Source organism: Harpia harpyja, chromosome Z, assembly GCF_026419915.1.
Source record: "Harpia harpyja isolate bHarHar1 chromosome Z, bHarHar1 primary haplotype, whole genome shotgun sequence".
Taxonomy (NCBI): domain Eukaryota; kingdom Metazoa; phylum Chordata; class Aves; order Accipitriformes; family Accipitridae; genus Harpia; species Harpia harpyja.
Window position 1 is genome coordinate 47,381,338 of NC_068969.1, and position 16,770 is coordinate 47,398,107.

At 38.8% G+C, this 16,770-nt stretch overlaps 1 protein-coding gene across 2 annotated transcripts in view; it reads left to right on the forward strand.

The window, feature by feature from the left end:
• SRFBP1 (serum response factor binding protein 1) overlaps positions 1–16,770 on the forward strand; it is a 75,832-nt gene that overhangs the window by 10,294 nt on the left and 48,768 nt on the right. The window contains exon 2 of one of the 2 annotated variants that reach the window (XM_052775648.1): positions 16,276–16,364. The exons of the other annotated variant lie outside the window; for it this stretch is intronic. Within the exon in view, the coding sequence (XP_052631608.1) occupies positions 16,276–16,364 (89 nt within the window). The remainder of the gene's footprint in view (positions 1–16,275; positions 16,365–16,770) is intronic. 2 annotated transcript variants of the gene reach the window in all.

Here is a 16,770-nt window from a genome sequence, read left to right on the forward strand (position 1 = left end):
ATCTAGAGACCTGGTTGGATTCAGTTGTGTTGGAAACTAGTTTATTGTATGTTTGTAGACTTGTTTAAATTCTTTTTATCTGTGGTCAAGCAAACATTGAATTAGACAACTATGAATTTAAGATATTATTGTACAGCAGCTCGGTAGGGTGACAAGTTACATTACAAGGTCTTTAAGATAGATACAGTGTGAAAGAGTTCAGTCTCAAAAATTTATTACCCTTACTAGGAGCAGAAATGAGTAATATTCCAGTAGGAGCAGGAGCTCAGTGAGGAGTAGAATGTGAGGGACTTTTTGTTTCCTGTTTTTAATGAGTCAAATGTTGGAATTAGGGATGTCTTTCTCCTAAAAGATATGTGTGTAAGGTGCAAATGTAAGTAGTGAATCTGGAATAGCTCTTTCTTTGGAAGCTATTTTAGAAAAAGAGTGCCATCTTATGATTTGGCTTACTCAGTTTCCAAATAACTCTAATAAAGAGAACAGGCCAGTCTCAAATAAAAGTCTCCAAACATGCTTTAAAATGGTTATAAAATTGTGTTTATTCCTTCATTATATCTGTTCTTTTTTTTTCTTCTGCAGTTCAGTAGTTCTTAGCTCATTTCTCTAGATTCTGACCTTGATAATTTCAACAGAGAATGAAAACTAGCCAGAAGAATAAAATTGACAATGGAAAACAAAACTTAATCCTCAGGATATAACTCTTAGTACTCTTTAAACTAAAAATATTGAAATTAAATTTATTTTGTCTTGAAAGTAAGTGTTCACAAGAAGGCCCACCCCTTTTAAAGAAAACAAATTATTTAAAGCTAATGGTGGAGCAAGGCAAACAGAAATGAGATTTTTGTATAAGCAATACATACAGTGTATCACTGGCATAGAGCTACCAGTAAATGCTGAGTATGGATATCTGAATCTCTAAGTGGTTAGGGAACGTTTTCCATTAAATTTGTAGCCATTATGATGTGTCATATGGAATCTCAAAAATTTTACTGTGATGACAGGCTATCTTCATTGTTTTCAGAATCAGCTATACCCTTGGGATCCACCCAGGAGCACTGAGGGAGCTGGTAGAAGTGCTCACAGAGCCCCTTTCAAGCATTTGTCAGCAGTCCTGGCTAACTGGGGAGGTCGCAGTTGACTGGAAGTTAGTGAATGTGATGCCCATCTACAAGAAGGGCAGGAAGGAGGATCTGGGGAAGAACAGGCCTGTAAGTACGACCTCAGTGCAGGGAAAGGTTATGGAGCAGATCGTCTTGAGTGCCATCACATGGCACGTACAGGACAACCCGGTGATCAGGCCCAGTCAGCATGGGTTTATGAAAGGCAGGTCCTGCTTGACGAACCTGCTCCCCTTCTATGATAAGGTGACCCATTTAGTGGATGAGGGAAAGACTGTGGATGTTGTCTACCTAGACTTCAGTAAGGCCTTTGACACCGTTTCCCACAGCATTCTCCTGGAAAAACTGGCTGCCCACGGCTTGGATGGGTGTACTCTCTGCTGGTTAAAAAAACTGGCTGGATGGCTGGACCCAAGGAGTTGCGGTGAATGGAGTTAAATCCAGTTGGTGGCCAGTCACAAGTGGTATTTCCCAGGGCTCAGTATTAGGGCCAGTTCTGTTTAATAACTTTATCAGCTGTCTGGATGAGGGGATCGAGTGCACCCTCAGTCACTGTGCAGGTGACACCAAGTTGGGCAGGAGCATTGATCTGCTCAAGGGTAGGAAGGCTCTACAGAGGGATCTGGACAGGCTGGATCGATGGGCTGAGGCCAATTGTATGAGGTTCAACAAGGCCAAGTGCCGGGTCCTGGACTTGGGTCACAACAACCCCATGCAGTGCTACAGGCTTGGGGAGAAGTGGCTGGAAAGCTGCCCAGCAGAGAAAGACCTGGGGGTGCTGGTTGACAGCCGGCTGAATATGAGCCAGCAGTGTGCCCAGGTGGCCAAGAAGGCCAACGGCATCCTGGCCTCCATCAGAAATAGTGTGGCCAGCAGGAGCAGGGAGGTGATTGTTCCCCTGTATTTGGCACTGGTGAGGCTGCACCTCGAGTACTGTGTTCAGTTTTGGGCCCCTCACTCCAAGAAAGACATTGAGTTGCTGGAGCTTGTCCAGAGAAGGGCAGCAAAGCTGGTGAAGGGCCTGGAGCACAAGTCTTATGAGGAGCAGCTGAGGGAACTGGGGTTGTTTAGTCTGGAGAAAAGGAGGCTGAGGGGAGACCTTATTGCTCTCTACAACTACCTGAAAGGAGGTTGTAGTGAGGTGGGTGCTGGTCTCTTCTATCAAGTAACTAGTGATAGGATGAGAGGAAACGGCCCCAAGTTGCACCAGGGGAGGTTTAGATTAGATATTACGAAAAATTTCTTCATTGAAAGGGTTGTCAAGCACCGGGACAGGCTGCCCAGGGCAGTGGTTGAGTCACCATCCCTGGAGGTGTTTAAAAGATGTGTAGATGTGGTGCTTTGGGACATGGTGTAGTGGTGGGACTTGGCAGTGCTAGGTTAACGGTTAGACGTGGTTACCTTAAGCGTCTTTCCAACCTAAATGATTCTACAATTCCTCTTTGCTGTTTTATGAGAGCACATCAGAATAAGTCTGAGGTCATGTACAGATAATGCTAATGTAGGAAGGAATGGGTGAATAGAGACTGGTTGCATGAGAGGCTGGTAAGAACTGTTTTTAATAGCAGCTGGTTCAAAGGAATGAATAAGGGATTTCATCCAGAAGCAAAAATCACTGAGGGACTGCTGCAAAGGAAATGAGTCGTGTAGGAGCAGGAGAGCATAACTGACACTTAGTTGCACGATAAAATAGGAATTCCAGGCGATATAAAGCAAAAGGGCGGTTAAGTGATTGCTTGCTTGTGGAGCAGTTCAGAAATAATGAGATTGATAGAAGAAGGAAGGGAAGAGAGAGATAGCTGGTAATTTTTTAAGTATTGCAACAGTCAAAAATGATAGGTGGGTAATGCAGTGTGTTGAACAAGAGGAAGTAGGATGAGGAATGAGGAGAGCTCATAAGGAAGGGAGACGTGTTTGGTATGAAAAAGCTGGAGACTGAAGAAGAAAGCAACAAGCTTTAGAAGAAGGGAATCCCCCAACAGAACTGGCACTTGGTGTGGGAGAGAAGATCTAAATGGCTGGACAATAAACATACCATACCTAAAATAGATGGGTAATGTGAAAGCCCTTGTTCTGTTACAGAAAAGAAGATTTTGCAGGAACCTTCAAGCACTGTTCTAAGTTGTTAGTAACTAATACTGGGATAGTTACACAACCTCTTGTGGATTTGGTGTCTTGGCAGCTGCCTGGTGGAGAACTAATTGCTTGAAGGTATAGTTTTTAAACAAAAGAATAGTGTCTGTCAGACATCTGGCAGGGATATTTTAAGTTCTTTATTCCTTCTACTTTTCATACTTGTCCTTTTTCACCAATTTCTATTTTATGTCATGAAGAAACTTCCAGGAAGAGTGCAGATTATTAGATTTTTTTCTATTTTTTTTTTTTTTCAAACACTGACTTTCCCATGTGTTTGTGTTTATGAAAAATTCTGATAATTAAAATGTGGTGGTTTTTTTTTTATCTGTTCTCAGGGAAGAACACTAACTGATGTAGCAAGGTAATTCTCCAGGTAATTCTTCCTGTCCTTCCAGAAAAACTGAAAAGTATGTTATATGGTAGTGCTGTTAAAATACCTCACTTTTTAAGACTTTTTTGGCCTAATCTGTAATTGCTGTGTGAGATAAAGAGTTCCCACAAAAAGACAAGTCATACAGACATGATAACAGAAATCACCTTAATGGAAGAGCAGGTTTTTTGTGGGTAGTAGTATACTGTTTCAGAGTCTGGCAGGCCAATAATATTGAAGAACATTTGAAGCCAACAGAAGCTCATCTCCCATTCTGGTGATTTTAGTAGTCTTTGACAGAGGCTGAGTATTCATCCTGTTTGAGTAAGTCAGAAAAATCTGTGATGCAAATCTGGATTTCCCTTACATCAGTCGTTATCAGTGGGGTCCCTGAAGCCATGGCTTTTGACCATCACTGGTCTACCCTAGGTCTGAAGAGGGGTTGTGCTCATTGGATGTGTTGTGATATGTGTATTTTATATGCATGCTAGTGGCCTTGTGCTAGGGCACATGAAAAACCTTGTGCTGGACTTTATAGTCCATTAGTAGAAGTCTGAAATCTGCTTTTGTTAGCATTTTTTAAATAAGGAATAGACAAAGAGTTTTTGTAAGAAGGTATGCAAAGGTACAAAATATTTTGAAAGTGGAAAACTATGTACACATCTTTTCTGTTCTTTCCCTATTTTCTTGTTCTTTCATTTCTTTTTTTAATAGAGGATTTCTTCCTTTGAAGACATGAATATGAAATCCTTATTACATGTTTATTACCACAGCTTTTTTTTTCCAGGCATAGAAAAAACTGCTTATGATTTTTTCTTTTTTTTTCCCTCCCTAGAACTTCACTCACTGTAACTTTTATTTGATCATTTTATTGGACTAGACATCATTCCTTGCTTTCCTTATACTCCCTCATTCCATGATGTACCTCTCTACTTATCTTCTGTGTGATGGTTTTTGTTATGATCTTGTGACGCTAGTTATATAGATTTTTTTTTTTTCCAGTCTAAACTTTACAAGTGTCATATTTGAGCATCAGACAAGGAAGCAGGAACTCTTGGGAGTTACAGATTAGAGACAGGAGAAAATTTTATTCTTAGTTTAAAGTATACTTGCACAACAGAAATTCCTTTGGCTTGTGAAGATAGTGTAGCCCGGGGAGAACTGCTTATTCCTCTGACATGCATCAGCACTGGTGATACTTACTCATATGATGAAAATTAGCTTTAACTGTTGCAAGATTTAACTTGAGGTGGTGTTTGCTTCTGTCCAAAAGTTAATTAAGCTTAATTAAACTCAATATTGAGTTTCACTTCAGCATCAGGAGTTGATAGTTGAGACCTTCCCATATTTTGATGGGAGTTTTCACATACCTAAAGAATCTTCCTCCCTTTTGGTTTCCTATACTTATTCCTCTTCCATGTATGGACAGGGACAAACTTACCTGAGGAGGAGTTTGAAGAAAAGTAGTTTAGATTTTTAAAAAAAGTTTGGTTTTTTTTTTTATCATAGTAAGATCAGTTACTTTCAATTTTTCACAAAAACACGTTATACATATACTTTATAGACAATCTAAAAATGGTGGTATTTAGTTCATTTTTTATCCTTCGGATTTATAGAGAAACTGAGAAATGATTTAATAGGTATTTCTCCAACTTGATCACTCCTCAGCTGATGCTGAGTTTTGTTTTATTTAATGAACTTGAAACTGTTTTTCCTTTATGATTCCTTTATGCCTTCATAACAACAACTACATAGTGACACTGAAATAGAAATTTTGAAGTGGATGAGTCTTAGTACAAAATGAACGGTTGTGTTGAATGACAGATTCACAGAAATAATGCATTTTCTAGTAATACTAAGATATGAGTTTTTGGCAAATATTGTGCTACTATAATGTTGCACAGACTTCCCATTCTTTCCCTGTTTTCTTAGCATGTGAGACTAGTGTAAGCTGAAGGTCAAAAGGTCAAAAACATCAGTCCAAAGATCATGGTAAGAATAAAACATACTGTATGTTGAAGTTGCAGACCCAATGATACCTGGCGTCTTACAGCTTTGAGTCCAGTATTCCTTAAAACTTCATACCAGTATCCTCAGTTATTCCTCTGTCTCTGTAGTTTTTCAGTCTGTTATCCTTGGAGTTGCTCCTTTTGAGTGCTAATCAGTAACTAGTTACGGCCTGTGTTTCCCATCTGTTTGGCTGATCAGGAGATGTGACTGGTGTTCTGTGGCTGGTTCAGAGCCAGACGTGCTGGCGAATGAGTGTGCATGTACTAATTGGCAGCGAAAATGAAAAAGATTTGAATTCTGCTTGTGTATTTCTTCTATGCTAGGCATGCTAATTTTAGTCTTTATCTCCTACTTGGCTACCAGTTTTTACAAAATGTGTAGGAGCTCTGGCCTGTGCTGATTTGTCAAACTTGGTTTCTGTTTAGTAAGCCCGGAAGTTACTGGGGAGGGATACTGACAGGCAAACAATGTGCTGACAAACTTAATTTCCTCAGAAACCAGGTTGACAAATTTAATTTGAGAATACACAGTTTTAATGTTCCACTCTTTCAGGATAGCTGAGAAAAGTTGTAATGTATTGGCTGTCAGGACTCTTGAGGTTTTCTCTGGTGAATTAGGAGGCCAATACCACCATCGCTTTGCAAAAATGATCATTAATTAAACTCAGTTGGAAACACTGAGCAGCAAACAAATTTTGAAAATCTAAATTTTGAAACAAAGTTGAGAAGGTGGGACTTACAAGATGATGCGAACACAGTATGTTTAAAATGTAGGATAGATTATGCTTTCCTTCATTTTTTTTTGAGCATGTAAATAATTTATCATAACATTAGTGTTACATAAAATTAGCCATACAAATTGATGTAATGTTTAAAGAACTTCAAGTCTGAACTATTAAAAATCAAAATTATACATAGAAGAGTCAGCTTGGCTGGCAGTCTTCAGAATTTCCATCTTAAGCTTTGAGTCAGCTCAGGTGCTGATTCTCTGCTTGCTTTTAAAGCCCATCATAAGCTGTGCCACCTTTCTGGATGCAAGTAATTGCTTTCAGTGGATGTTGTACAAAGCACTTCCAAAATAAATGAATGCATGAATAATATGAGATCAGTTCTACCAGTGCAAAAAGAAGGGGCAGCATGCATTCTTGTATGGCTAATTGGCGTACAACTGCCACCCTCCCTATTGCCCCATTCCCATTCCATCTCTAATTAGTACCCTACCTCAGCAGACTGATCTTACAGCTGGAGCTGAGCAGCTTTGTTGTGGTTCGAAAATTAATCTTGATGTTTTACTTAATGGTAAAGCACACTTGCATGCTAATCTGAGTGAGTCAGTATGACAGTTGACCTGTTAACTGTTTGGCCATAGGATATTGGAGGCTTGTTGATGAGGGATGGATGATCCACGAATGCTGAAGTCATGTAGTTCCTTGAAAGTGAACTGTAGCATGCAAAGAACAACTGGTTGGCCAGAAGAATGGTATGAGGTTGCTTGAAATGCACATCTAATCATGTGCAATTTACTAGCCTTTTATTTTGAACTTCACGAGGTTCAACAAGGCTAAGTGCAAGGTCCTGCACCTGGGTCAGGTCAAGCCCCAGTATCAGTATGGACTGGGGGATGAGGGGACTGAGAGCAGCCCTGCAGAGAAGGAGATACTGGTGGATGAAGAACTGGACATGAACCGGCAATGTGCGCTCACAGTCCAGAAAGCCAACTGTCTCCTGGGCTGCATCAAAAGAAGTATAGCCAGCAGGTTGAGGGAGGTGGTTCTGCCCCTCTACTCCGCTCTGGTGAGACCCCACCTGGAGTACTGCGTCCAGCTCTGGGGTCCTCAGCACAGGAGAGCCATGGACCCGTTGCAGCAGGTCCAGAGGAGGGCCACAAAAATGATCAGAGGGCTGGAACACCTCTCCTGTGAAGAAAGGCTGAGAGTTAGGGTTGTTTAGCCTGTAGAAGAGAAGGCTCTGGGGACACCTTACTGCAGCCTTTCAATACTTAAAGGGGGCTTATAGGGAAGATGGGGACAGACTTTTTAGTAGGGCCTGTAGCAATAGGACAAGGGGTAATGGTTTTAAACTGAAAGAGGGTAGATTTAGATTGGACATAAGGAAGACATTTTTTACAATGAGGGTGGTGAAACACTGGAAGTGGTTGCCCAGAGAGGTGGTAGATGCTCCATCCCTGGAAACATTCAGGGTCAGGCTGGACGGGGCTCTGAGCAATGTGCTCTAGTTGAAGTCCCTGCTTATTGCAGGGGGGTTGGACTAGGTGACCTCTAAAGGTCCCTTCCAACCTGAACTATTCTATGATTTTATGAATATTCAACAGTCAGGTGCTGTGTGGAGGTAAATGTAAATGAGGGAAGGTAGAGAAGAATATAAGGGAAACAGCACTGTGTATACAGTTTGCCAAAGTTTATTCACTCTCTTGGCATTCCCCTCTTGTAAACATTTCTGCAATGCACTTTTTCAAGTGACTGATACCCCATGACTGAGACAATCAAACTGAGGTAGAATAAGGGAAGATGATCTGATGCACTGGTTTGTCCTTTCAGCTGAACTGCCAACTGGTTGTTCTGCTGCTGCTTTTCTTGCAAGATGGAGTGATATTTATTCAGATGCTTCAGTTTTACATTTTGTTGCAAAGGGTTTTGTACTTAATAGACATCTTGCTGGCTTATGTAGCAAGGAGTCTTGCATCTCTTAGTTCTGTCAGACAAACCCGTTCTGTGATGTTTTGGGGCTTTTACAGATGGACTGAATTTAACTTGCATTTAAAGCACTTGCTGATTGGGTACCAGGCAATCAGAAGAGAGAGTTCTAGCTCCTCGCTGGTGGTTAGGCTAATACTGTGGTTCATGAACTGTGGTAAGTGAAAGGGTGGTGAGTGCCTAACAGCATTACTCAGGCTCATTTTTAGATAAAAGGAGGTTAATCTTTTAAAACTATACATTAACCTGAGTCATGTTGTATTTTTTAAATATCCTCAGAACAGGGTTATAAGTTTGTAAACCTCTTTTGACTGTCTCTTTTTAACAACTGTGCAGTTTCTGCAGAAATGTGCCTATCTTACTTGAAGAAGAGGAAGTAGCAACATGACACTGCATCTTTAAAGGAGAAGAAACACCTAAAAAAAAGAATAACAATTCCAAGACAAAGCAATCACACACCCCACCCCCCCCCAGTTAATAGTAGAAACACTGTTGTTGCATTTCTGACTTGGTTATGTGAAAGGTGTCATACCCAGTTTTGCCACAATTTTCTTTTCATGATAGCAGTTCAACTTTACAGGTTTGGATAATGTTTGTGATTTGTATAATTAATGCAAAAAATTACACAGATTGTTTGTAAGTCAGTATAGTTAAGGTATGGTGTTATGCTTCAGATTATGCTAGTAATGTAGAGATTCATAATGTTGCCATGGGAGCAGTGTTCTGTTTTTCATCTGCTTTTAAACAGTTTGCCATTTGAAGAGAAAGGGGGAAAAACCCTTCACCACTTACTGTTTATTCATGTGTGTTCATCCTGATAATTCTTACATCACTACTGTAGCTTCTGCTATTACTGTCTTCCTGTGAAATCAAAGAATAAGGGGGTGTGAAATTCACATGTGGCTTCTAGCTAGAGCTCTCGTCTAATTAAGAAATCCATTGATTTGAGCTTGGCTGTGTTGACTGCCTTGATCACATTCCCCTGCAACATTCCATGGAAGTATTGTTAGCAGAGTGCTAGCTGGGGGTTTTCAAACTCATGTCCAACTGATCAATTAAATACAGGGTTAGAAATCGCCTTGAGGTAGTCCTCTGGTTTGGAAGACTTGTTTAACTTTTATTTCCATGTGGTGACCTATGCACCGATTTATGTAATATAGCATCTTTGGGCTGGTTTATCATGGTTGTTTCTTATCTGGACGTTTAGAACTACTGCTGTTTGTTTAGGGTTTAGAAATGTGTCTAGCCAGCTCATGATCCTGGTTTGGACTTGAGAGCTCAAATGCTTTCTGAAGTACTACATAAAGCCTGACTCTATACAGTGAGACACTGACTTTGAAGCAGTAAATCCATTAAATTTTGGTCTCTGGCAACAAACAAGTAATTCTAGAATAGCCTTACTCCCTCCCAACTATCTGAGATATTCGGAATTGCTTTTCAAAACCTTTAGATGAAAGTGATCTTTGCTAGCAGTCTGAGTACTCATTGTGGTTTCCACTTGGAGAAATTATGCTAGAAATGACAACTGTTCTCCATGCAGGAGGAAATACGGTGCTGTATTAAAAAAAGAAACTCGTATTTCAGTGCTTCGGTTGAGAAAGTACAAAGAAAGCAGCATGGACAGACTGTGGAGGAAGTGTTTGACAGTAACTCACAAGGAGTGTGTGCATTACTTTTCCCATGAGAAAGGCGGAAACATGCCCAAGTGGGCAGTGTGCTTTTTCCCATTCATCTTTAGCAACCCCCCCTCAGGAACCTGATGGGGTGAGTGCCCAGAGGCCTGAGAGGCTGGGGGTGTTTTGCTTTGCGGGTTGCCTCTGGCTAGTGATGGCGCTTCTGCCTGCTTTGGGCAGCAGGGTGCTATATTTTAATCCAGAAGAAGTTGCCTTGTGTTTCATGAGCTTGTCTACATTTTGTTAGCTGTATTGTGTGATATAACTCAGTCCACTTGTTTCAAACCTGTTTGCATGTAGCTGAGGAAGGCAAAGGCAAGATTAGTGCTACACTGGTATGGCACAGACACTAGCTGAAGAAATTGTGTTCCTTAGCACTCTATGCTGGGATTTGATTGTTACATTAAATACAGGCATAGCTCATTTATCATCGTCTGGTTTGTTGTAGCCCATCTCTCTGTCTCTTTCTGTATGTTCTCACTTTGCTCTTTTGCCCTGGAACTAGCTAGCATTCATGGGACCGTAAGGAGAAACAACAGTTCAGGAAACTGATCTGGCTGAAAACTCACCTTGTTTTGGTTTTTTGTAAGGTTAGAATGTGTGGGGGTTTTCTTTTCTGTGGATATATATTTGTGTAAAACTGTCCTGGAACTAAACAACTGAACCCTGATACTCCACATAAGTGCATTTATGTTGTTCTTGCTGCCTTTACCTCCCTACTTATACATGGTTTTATAATGCAGATATATGAAGCTGTAGTAAGTCTAAGACTGGCTATTTCCAGATATTCTGACATGTGTAAAAAATATACTGTAATATAGTGATTCTTTTTCTAAAAAAGAAAAAAAAAAGTAAACTTGGCAATTCCTAACTTTTCCTAAGAATCTAAAAATCATTAGATCTTTCAAGCTGACATTCCAGATAATAGAGAGAAATATTTGTAATGAAGTTCCAGAAACATTTTTTCACTTAAATTATTCACTCAAAAGATTATGTACTATTGTTAGTTCTGGCTAATATGTGATCCAACTGCAGGTGTTTTGAATTTTAAAACTCCTTTGTTGCCAAATAGCACCAAAAATTAACGTTTAGAATACTCTGTTGCCATGGTAGTTTCTTGGTTAGAAGACTGCCAAGTAACTATAAAATGAAACCAATGCTTTTGGTGTGCCCTGAAATGAGGAAAGGAAAGAAGATCAGTGAGAACTGAAACAATTACTTAGTTCCATGTTTTTCTTGTAGGTATTGGAGAGACCTTGAATGTTCAACGTAAATAGATTTCACTTTATTCTTTTTTAAGCTAAGGATTTCTTACTTTGACATTTGTTGATGCATAATTTAAGCAACATACACAACTGGTTTTGGTGTGTTTTTAATGACTCCCTTTCCACTTTAGCAGTGCTGCTTAAACTTGAGGGAGTTCAGAAGCAAATTTCTTAATGCAGTAAAATCTAAAAGCTATTGTACACCTTTGGGCACATGTAAATAATTCTTTCCTTTTGCTTTGAGCCATTTTGGTCTTAATGGATCAGATTCACATTTCAATTTGCTAGGGTTCTCCTGGCATGAAAGAGCTCCACTTGGACTGAGGTATAGCTTGTATCTACGATTTCATTATCACTATCATTCATTCACTAGACCCAGTTTGTGCAGGTATGTGGTAATTTGTTGATAGCAATATGATCAGGTATATTTAAAATAGATTCTTTCCTGAGATAGAATTTACAAAGTAAATTATTGATGTTTTCTGGTTGTCATCCCACTCTCAGGTGTGACGTTCATCTCAGATAAAGCCTGTTAGCCTTGAGAGTGCGGGAAGAAACTGAAGCAGAAAAGTAAACTCAGAACTACCCTCTTTTTTTTTTCAGGCATCAAGTGATAGAAAAGACATAAGAGACCTTATATTGCAAAGTGGATTTGGCCATGTCTATGTAAAATTACAGAACATTGCTTAGGAGTGATATTTTCAAATTGTAAATGAAATTTTTTTGCAATTGTTTCTGGACCTTGGAAGACAATTTGTATAAGAGAGACTTTACCATGCTGGGGGAGAGGAGGGAGACCTCTGTTTAATGGGTGTGTGTTTGTATAACATTATGGATATTTCAGAACACTATAAACTCTTACAATTAATTTTTTCACTGGATGAGGTTAGGTGCAGTGTCATTCCTTGAGGAGAACAGAATGATTTGTCTTTTCTGGTTACTTGTACAACTACTAGGACTAGACTGTTTGCTGGCATAAAGCAGAAGTGGATGAAGAAACTCCAGTCTGTCTAGTGCTGGTTGTTTAAGGATTTAATAATTTGTTTAAGTGCATTATTGGGTCAGGACCAAAATATTCAGCACCTCATGGTCTGAAACCCAAGGAGAACAGTTATATGTGCTTCACACTGCTCAGAGGAAAAAGACATGGCCGTCAGCTTATTGGCTTTCATGCATTTTGGATAGCTGGGGCCAGCTGCATAAGTAAACTTCTATTAACTTTGAGTTAAGAGGAATTTAAGACATTCTGGGTCTTCCAGGTATTTTCATGTATGGTACTAGCTTTTGTACATGGTAACGTGAAAAAACCACTTTTCAAATTGTAAATCTACACAGTTCTAGTATTTCAGTGTTTTTTTAATAGAATACATTAAACAAGTCATGGGCAGAAATATGTTATTGCTTATTTTTTTCTCTTAATCCATTGGATTAATATTTTCTGAAGAATGGTTTGATTTGGGCGGGGTTGGTCAAGTATACTTGATGCTATAGTTCGGAGTAGACACATACCTTTCTTGATACATCTACAAATCTTTAGTCACACTTTCCTTTACTTTTTTCTAATTGGCTGAACACTAGCTTAGTTTGGAGGCATGTTGCCTGTACAGACCTCAAAACAAGTTTCAGAAGTGGCCAAGTATAACATTTTATTCTAATGTAGTGTTCCTTTGAGAACTTTGCTGCTGTTGTCTTAAAAATGTGAAGGCAAATACCTTTGACTAGTCATGTGAATTTGAATGTAATATTGCACCTATACTGTCACATTGTCTACATTGCTTGGTGTGTTTTTGTTGCCATCACCAATATGAGGACCATTCTGTAGTGATTTACGTTTTTTGAACCTAAAACAGATTTTTTTTTTTTTTTGTTCTTTCATCTAAAAATACCTTAGGTTTCTCTTCAGGAAGCATGAAAATTTTCATGAAAGGTTTTTTGCAGCAGCTTAATTGTGTGGGAGGCTCTTAAAATAACTTTCTGTTCTATTACACATGTGTTTTGTCTTGTATTATACACAATAACCATGTCCCATTAATTTAAAAGGGATAATGTATGTGATCAGAAGTCCAACACTGATTCAGGCACTGATTCAGCCCTTCCAAGATTTTTGTTAGTTGAAATTAAGTAGTTTGTAACTATGACAGAAATATCAGTATTCAAACCAAACTACTTTCTTGCAAAAAAACCTAGAAGGAAACTTAGAGATCAAAGGTACAATTAAACAATCCTGTGTCAGCTTCTCTCATTCTATTCCACCTACTTGGGCATGAGAAGGTCTTGGACATGCTGAGGATTGGGGAAGGCTTGATTGGACTACCACACAAGACAGTGAAATCTCTGGGAATAGTTATTATAAAAAATACCTTAATTATTATGAGTAAATATTTGTAATTATTTTTCAAAATCTGTTACTGTTCGGGGATGGTGGTGGTATTGCTTTTTTTTACTCAAGAGCAAGTTGCCTATCTCACTTTGTAACAGGAGAGGCAGATAGCTCAGTGAGTCCTGGGTGCCACCATGGTGGTCTAAGCCCCATTGTTTCAGGCATACTGTAAACCTAAAGCAAAACTTTTTTGATTTCTGTCTCAAAGAGCTAACTGCTTTCTTGAGAACTTTATGAGTACTTCCAAGAACACAGTTGATGCATACTGTCCCATGTGAAAGAAGTGACTGTGGATTACATAAACTGATATTCCTAGTCTGCCAAAGAGTGAATACCTTCCCTCATTCCTGCTGTCATATCTCTATACAGCCTTCACTGGCTGGCAGCAGGGGAGGCTGGGGTTTGGCTCTTGTAGGCCCCAGAAACATGCTGTGTTTGCATTAATATTTCTGTTAAAAAACACATTACAAAATATTTTTTGAGAGAAAGTTAAATATGCTTTGTGTTTGGATACACCGTAACTAATAGGTAAAGTATGAGTTATTTAAATTCAAATGTGTCTGTAGCTTATGGAAGTTTTTAATGGTTATTTAAAAACAAAACAAAACAAACAACCCCCCTCCTCAAACTTTTTAAGGCGGCATACCCAGTTTGCATCTGAAGTGCAAAACTCTTTGAACGTACATAGTATCTAAGAGGTATTCAACCAGAAGATGTTTTATTTTCTTTCTTCCATTTAGAAGATGTAATACAGAGAGCTGTGATAATTCCATTCAATATCTTATAAAAAGAAATGTTTATAGGCTCAAATGGCACAATGGTGATGTTAAGGATTTCTTCCTTAGTGCGTGGAGACTTGAGCAGTGCTGCTCTCTAGCAGAGACTTGGCACAGGTTCCTTCTGGCATGAGATTTCTGCTGTTAACAGAAGTAGAAATGCTTGTAGGTAGACCTGTGTGCACAGTTATTTTTACTAGGTTAACCGAGGTAAGTACTGACCTTGCTGTACCAATTTCAGAACAGGAGACCAATTTTAAGTCATTCATTCTTGTCCTGAAATACCTTCTTTGCCTTTTCCTTGCTCTCTGTGCAAGTGCCAGTAACGCTCGCCCAGTAGAATTCCCCTCCCCTACTTTTTGCGGGGGCACTGCTCCACATGCCCCTCCTCTAGAAATCATTTTGCTCTTACTGATTCAGCCTTCAGTAGAGCCAGTGCTGAGTACAGTTCAGGAGTTAACTGCTTGCTTGTGTCAGTAACCTACAAACACAATCAGGTGTGCAAAATCGGGGGGGGGGGGGGGGGTGTCAGGTAAATCAGATAGTCTTACCTTTATGGTCTCTACACAGGGGATATATACTAGCCAGGCTTCCCATTGTAGGTGTGAAATGCTCCTCTGAGCTTTGAAGATTTATTTTTTCTCTTTTTTTGGTCAACCTTGATGCAGGTTTATAATACTAATATTCCTCGTAGAACTGACTTGATGGTGCAGTCGCCATCAAGCAATCATTTTTACGTTATCTCTAAGAAATTAGAAGATACCAGAAATCTGAGGTAAAGAACTTCCTTGAGAAAGAGGTGCCAACATATTTTGAAACTTATCCCACTGGATAAATGTAAGAGAAATTTGGCTGTTTGTCAGGAAGACTGGTTTTTGTTTGTTTGTTTTAATATTTCAGATTTTCTAAGTTTAACTGTTAAATACAAAATTTTAATAGTGACATTAAGATATATCTGAATAAATAAGGGGGTTTTTTGAGTTGTAAAAAAGCAAGGTTGTAAGTCATTATTGACTCCCTGTATCTTCAAAATGTGCATCATTGACAAGACAATGCCTAGGCCTAAGGCTTCCCATGACAGAATTTAATAGCAAAAGATTCCAAGGATTTGTCTGTTTGTACCATCTGTCTAATAATAACTAAAATTCTGCTTCTTTTATTGTGGGGCAAGAAATAACACCAAAACATCATTGTCAAGTTTTCTTTAATACTGTCTACTTTGAAATACATTTTGGGAGCAGAGTACTGGGTAGGATAGGAAGTTGAAAGAGACTGTAGTAGGTTGGAAATCACTTTGATTTTATTTTCAACAAAAATCAATTCAAATACATAAAAAGATTTTCATATCTCAAATTCTGTTCTATAATAAATAAAGTTTAGTTTGGGAGTCTTTCCTTAGTCTTTCAAAATGTTTCATAACGAAAATGGTTTTACGTATTATGTACTAACGGAAAAGTACTGGTGCTGTTTCACTGGGACAAAAATAAACAAAGTGAAGGCAAAAGGTGAGTCTCTTCAAATCTCAAGCACAGTCTAGGTCTAAGAAAAATATTAAAGTGTGGCTAGTTAGGAATGTCTTGTCTTCTGTTTAGACCTCAGACACATTTTTAGACTGTTGGTTGTTCTTCCTCTGATGTTTATGGAAGCAGTTTGATTTTAAATGAAATCTGAATTAATTTGAACTGGGATTTGGTTAGCAGGGGAATGCACTCTGTTTTCAAAATGGTTTTTTGTTGAACTAATTTCTAAAATTTAAGTCAATATAATGAATGTATTGTATATGGAAACTAATCAAGGAAAACAAACTTTATAATGTCTTCCATCTTTCTGACAGGTTGTGAAGATGAGAAAAGATGTGAAGAAGGCAAGAGTCCTGACTATTCGCAGACTAACCAGACACATCGGGAAATTAAAGTTGAAAAAGTCAGTTTTAAATATCAGTGTTCTTGTTTGTGTGTTTATAAATGACACAGTATCTTAGTTGTTTTCCCAAAACAGAGAAGTGGGAGAAACATTACATATTACATTTAAAACTTAAGGCACTGTGATGCATGAATTGTATTTGTCTTATTTTTACATCGCTTTAGATGGACTAAAATTACTAACTAAAAAGCAGTTTCATAAAGCAGAATTGGGATAACATTTTTTTAAAGGGATTTAGTGTATTGGAAGCTAATCTGAATCACTTACAGAACCTTTTACAGCACTTTTAAAAGTGTTAGGCTTTAACTTTTAGGCTATTCTGCTGTTGAACTTAAGTTGTGCAACATTTTCTCTCTGCAGTTGTCTGCAAGGTTCTGTAGCAAAAAATATTGTTCAGTTGGCATAG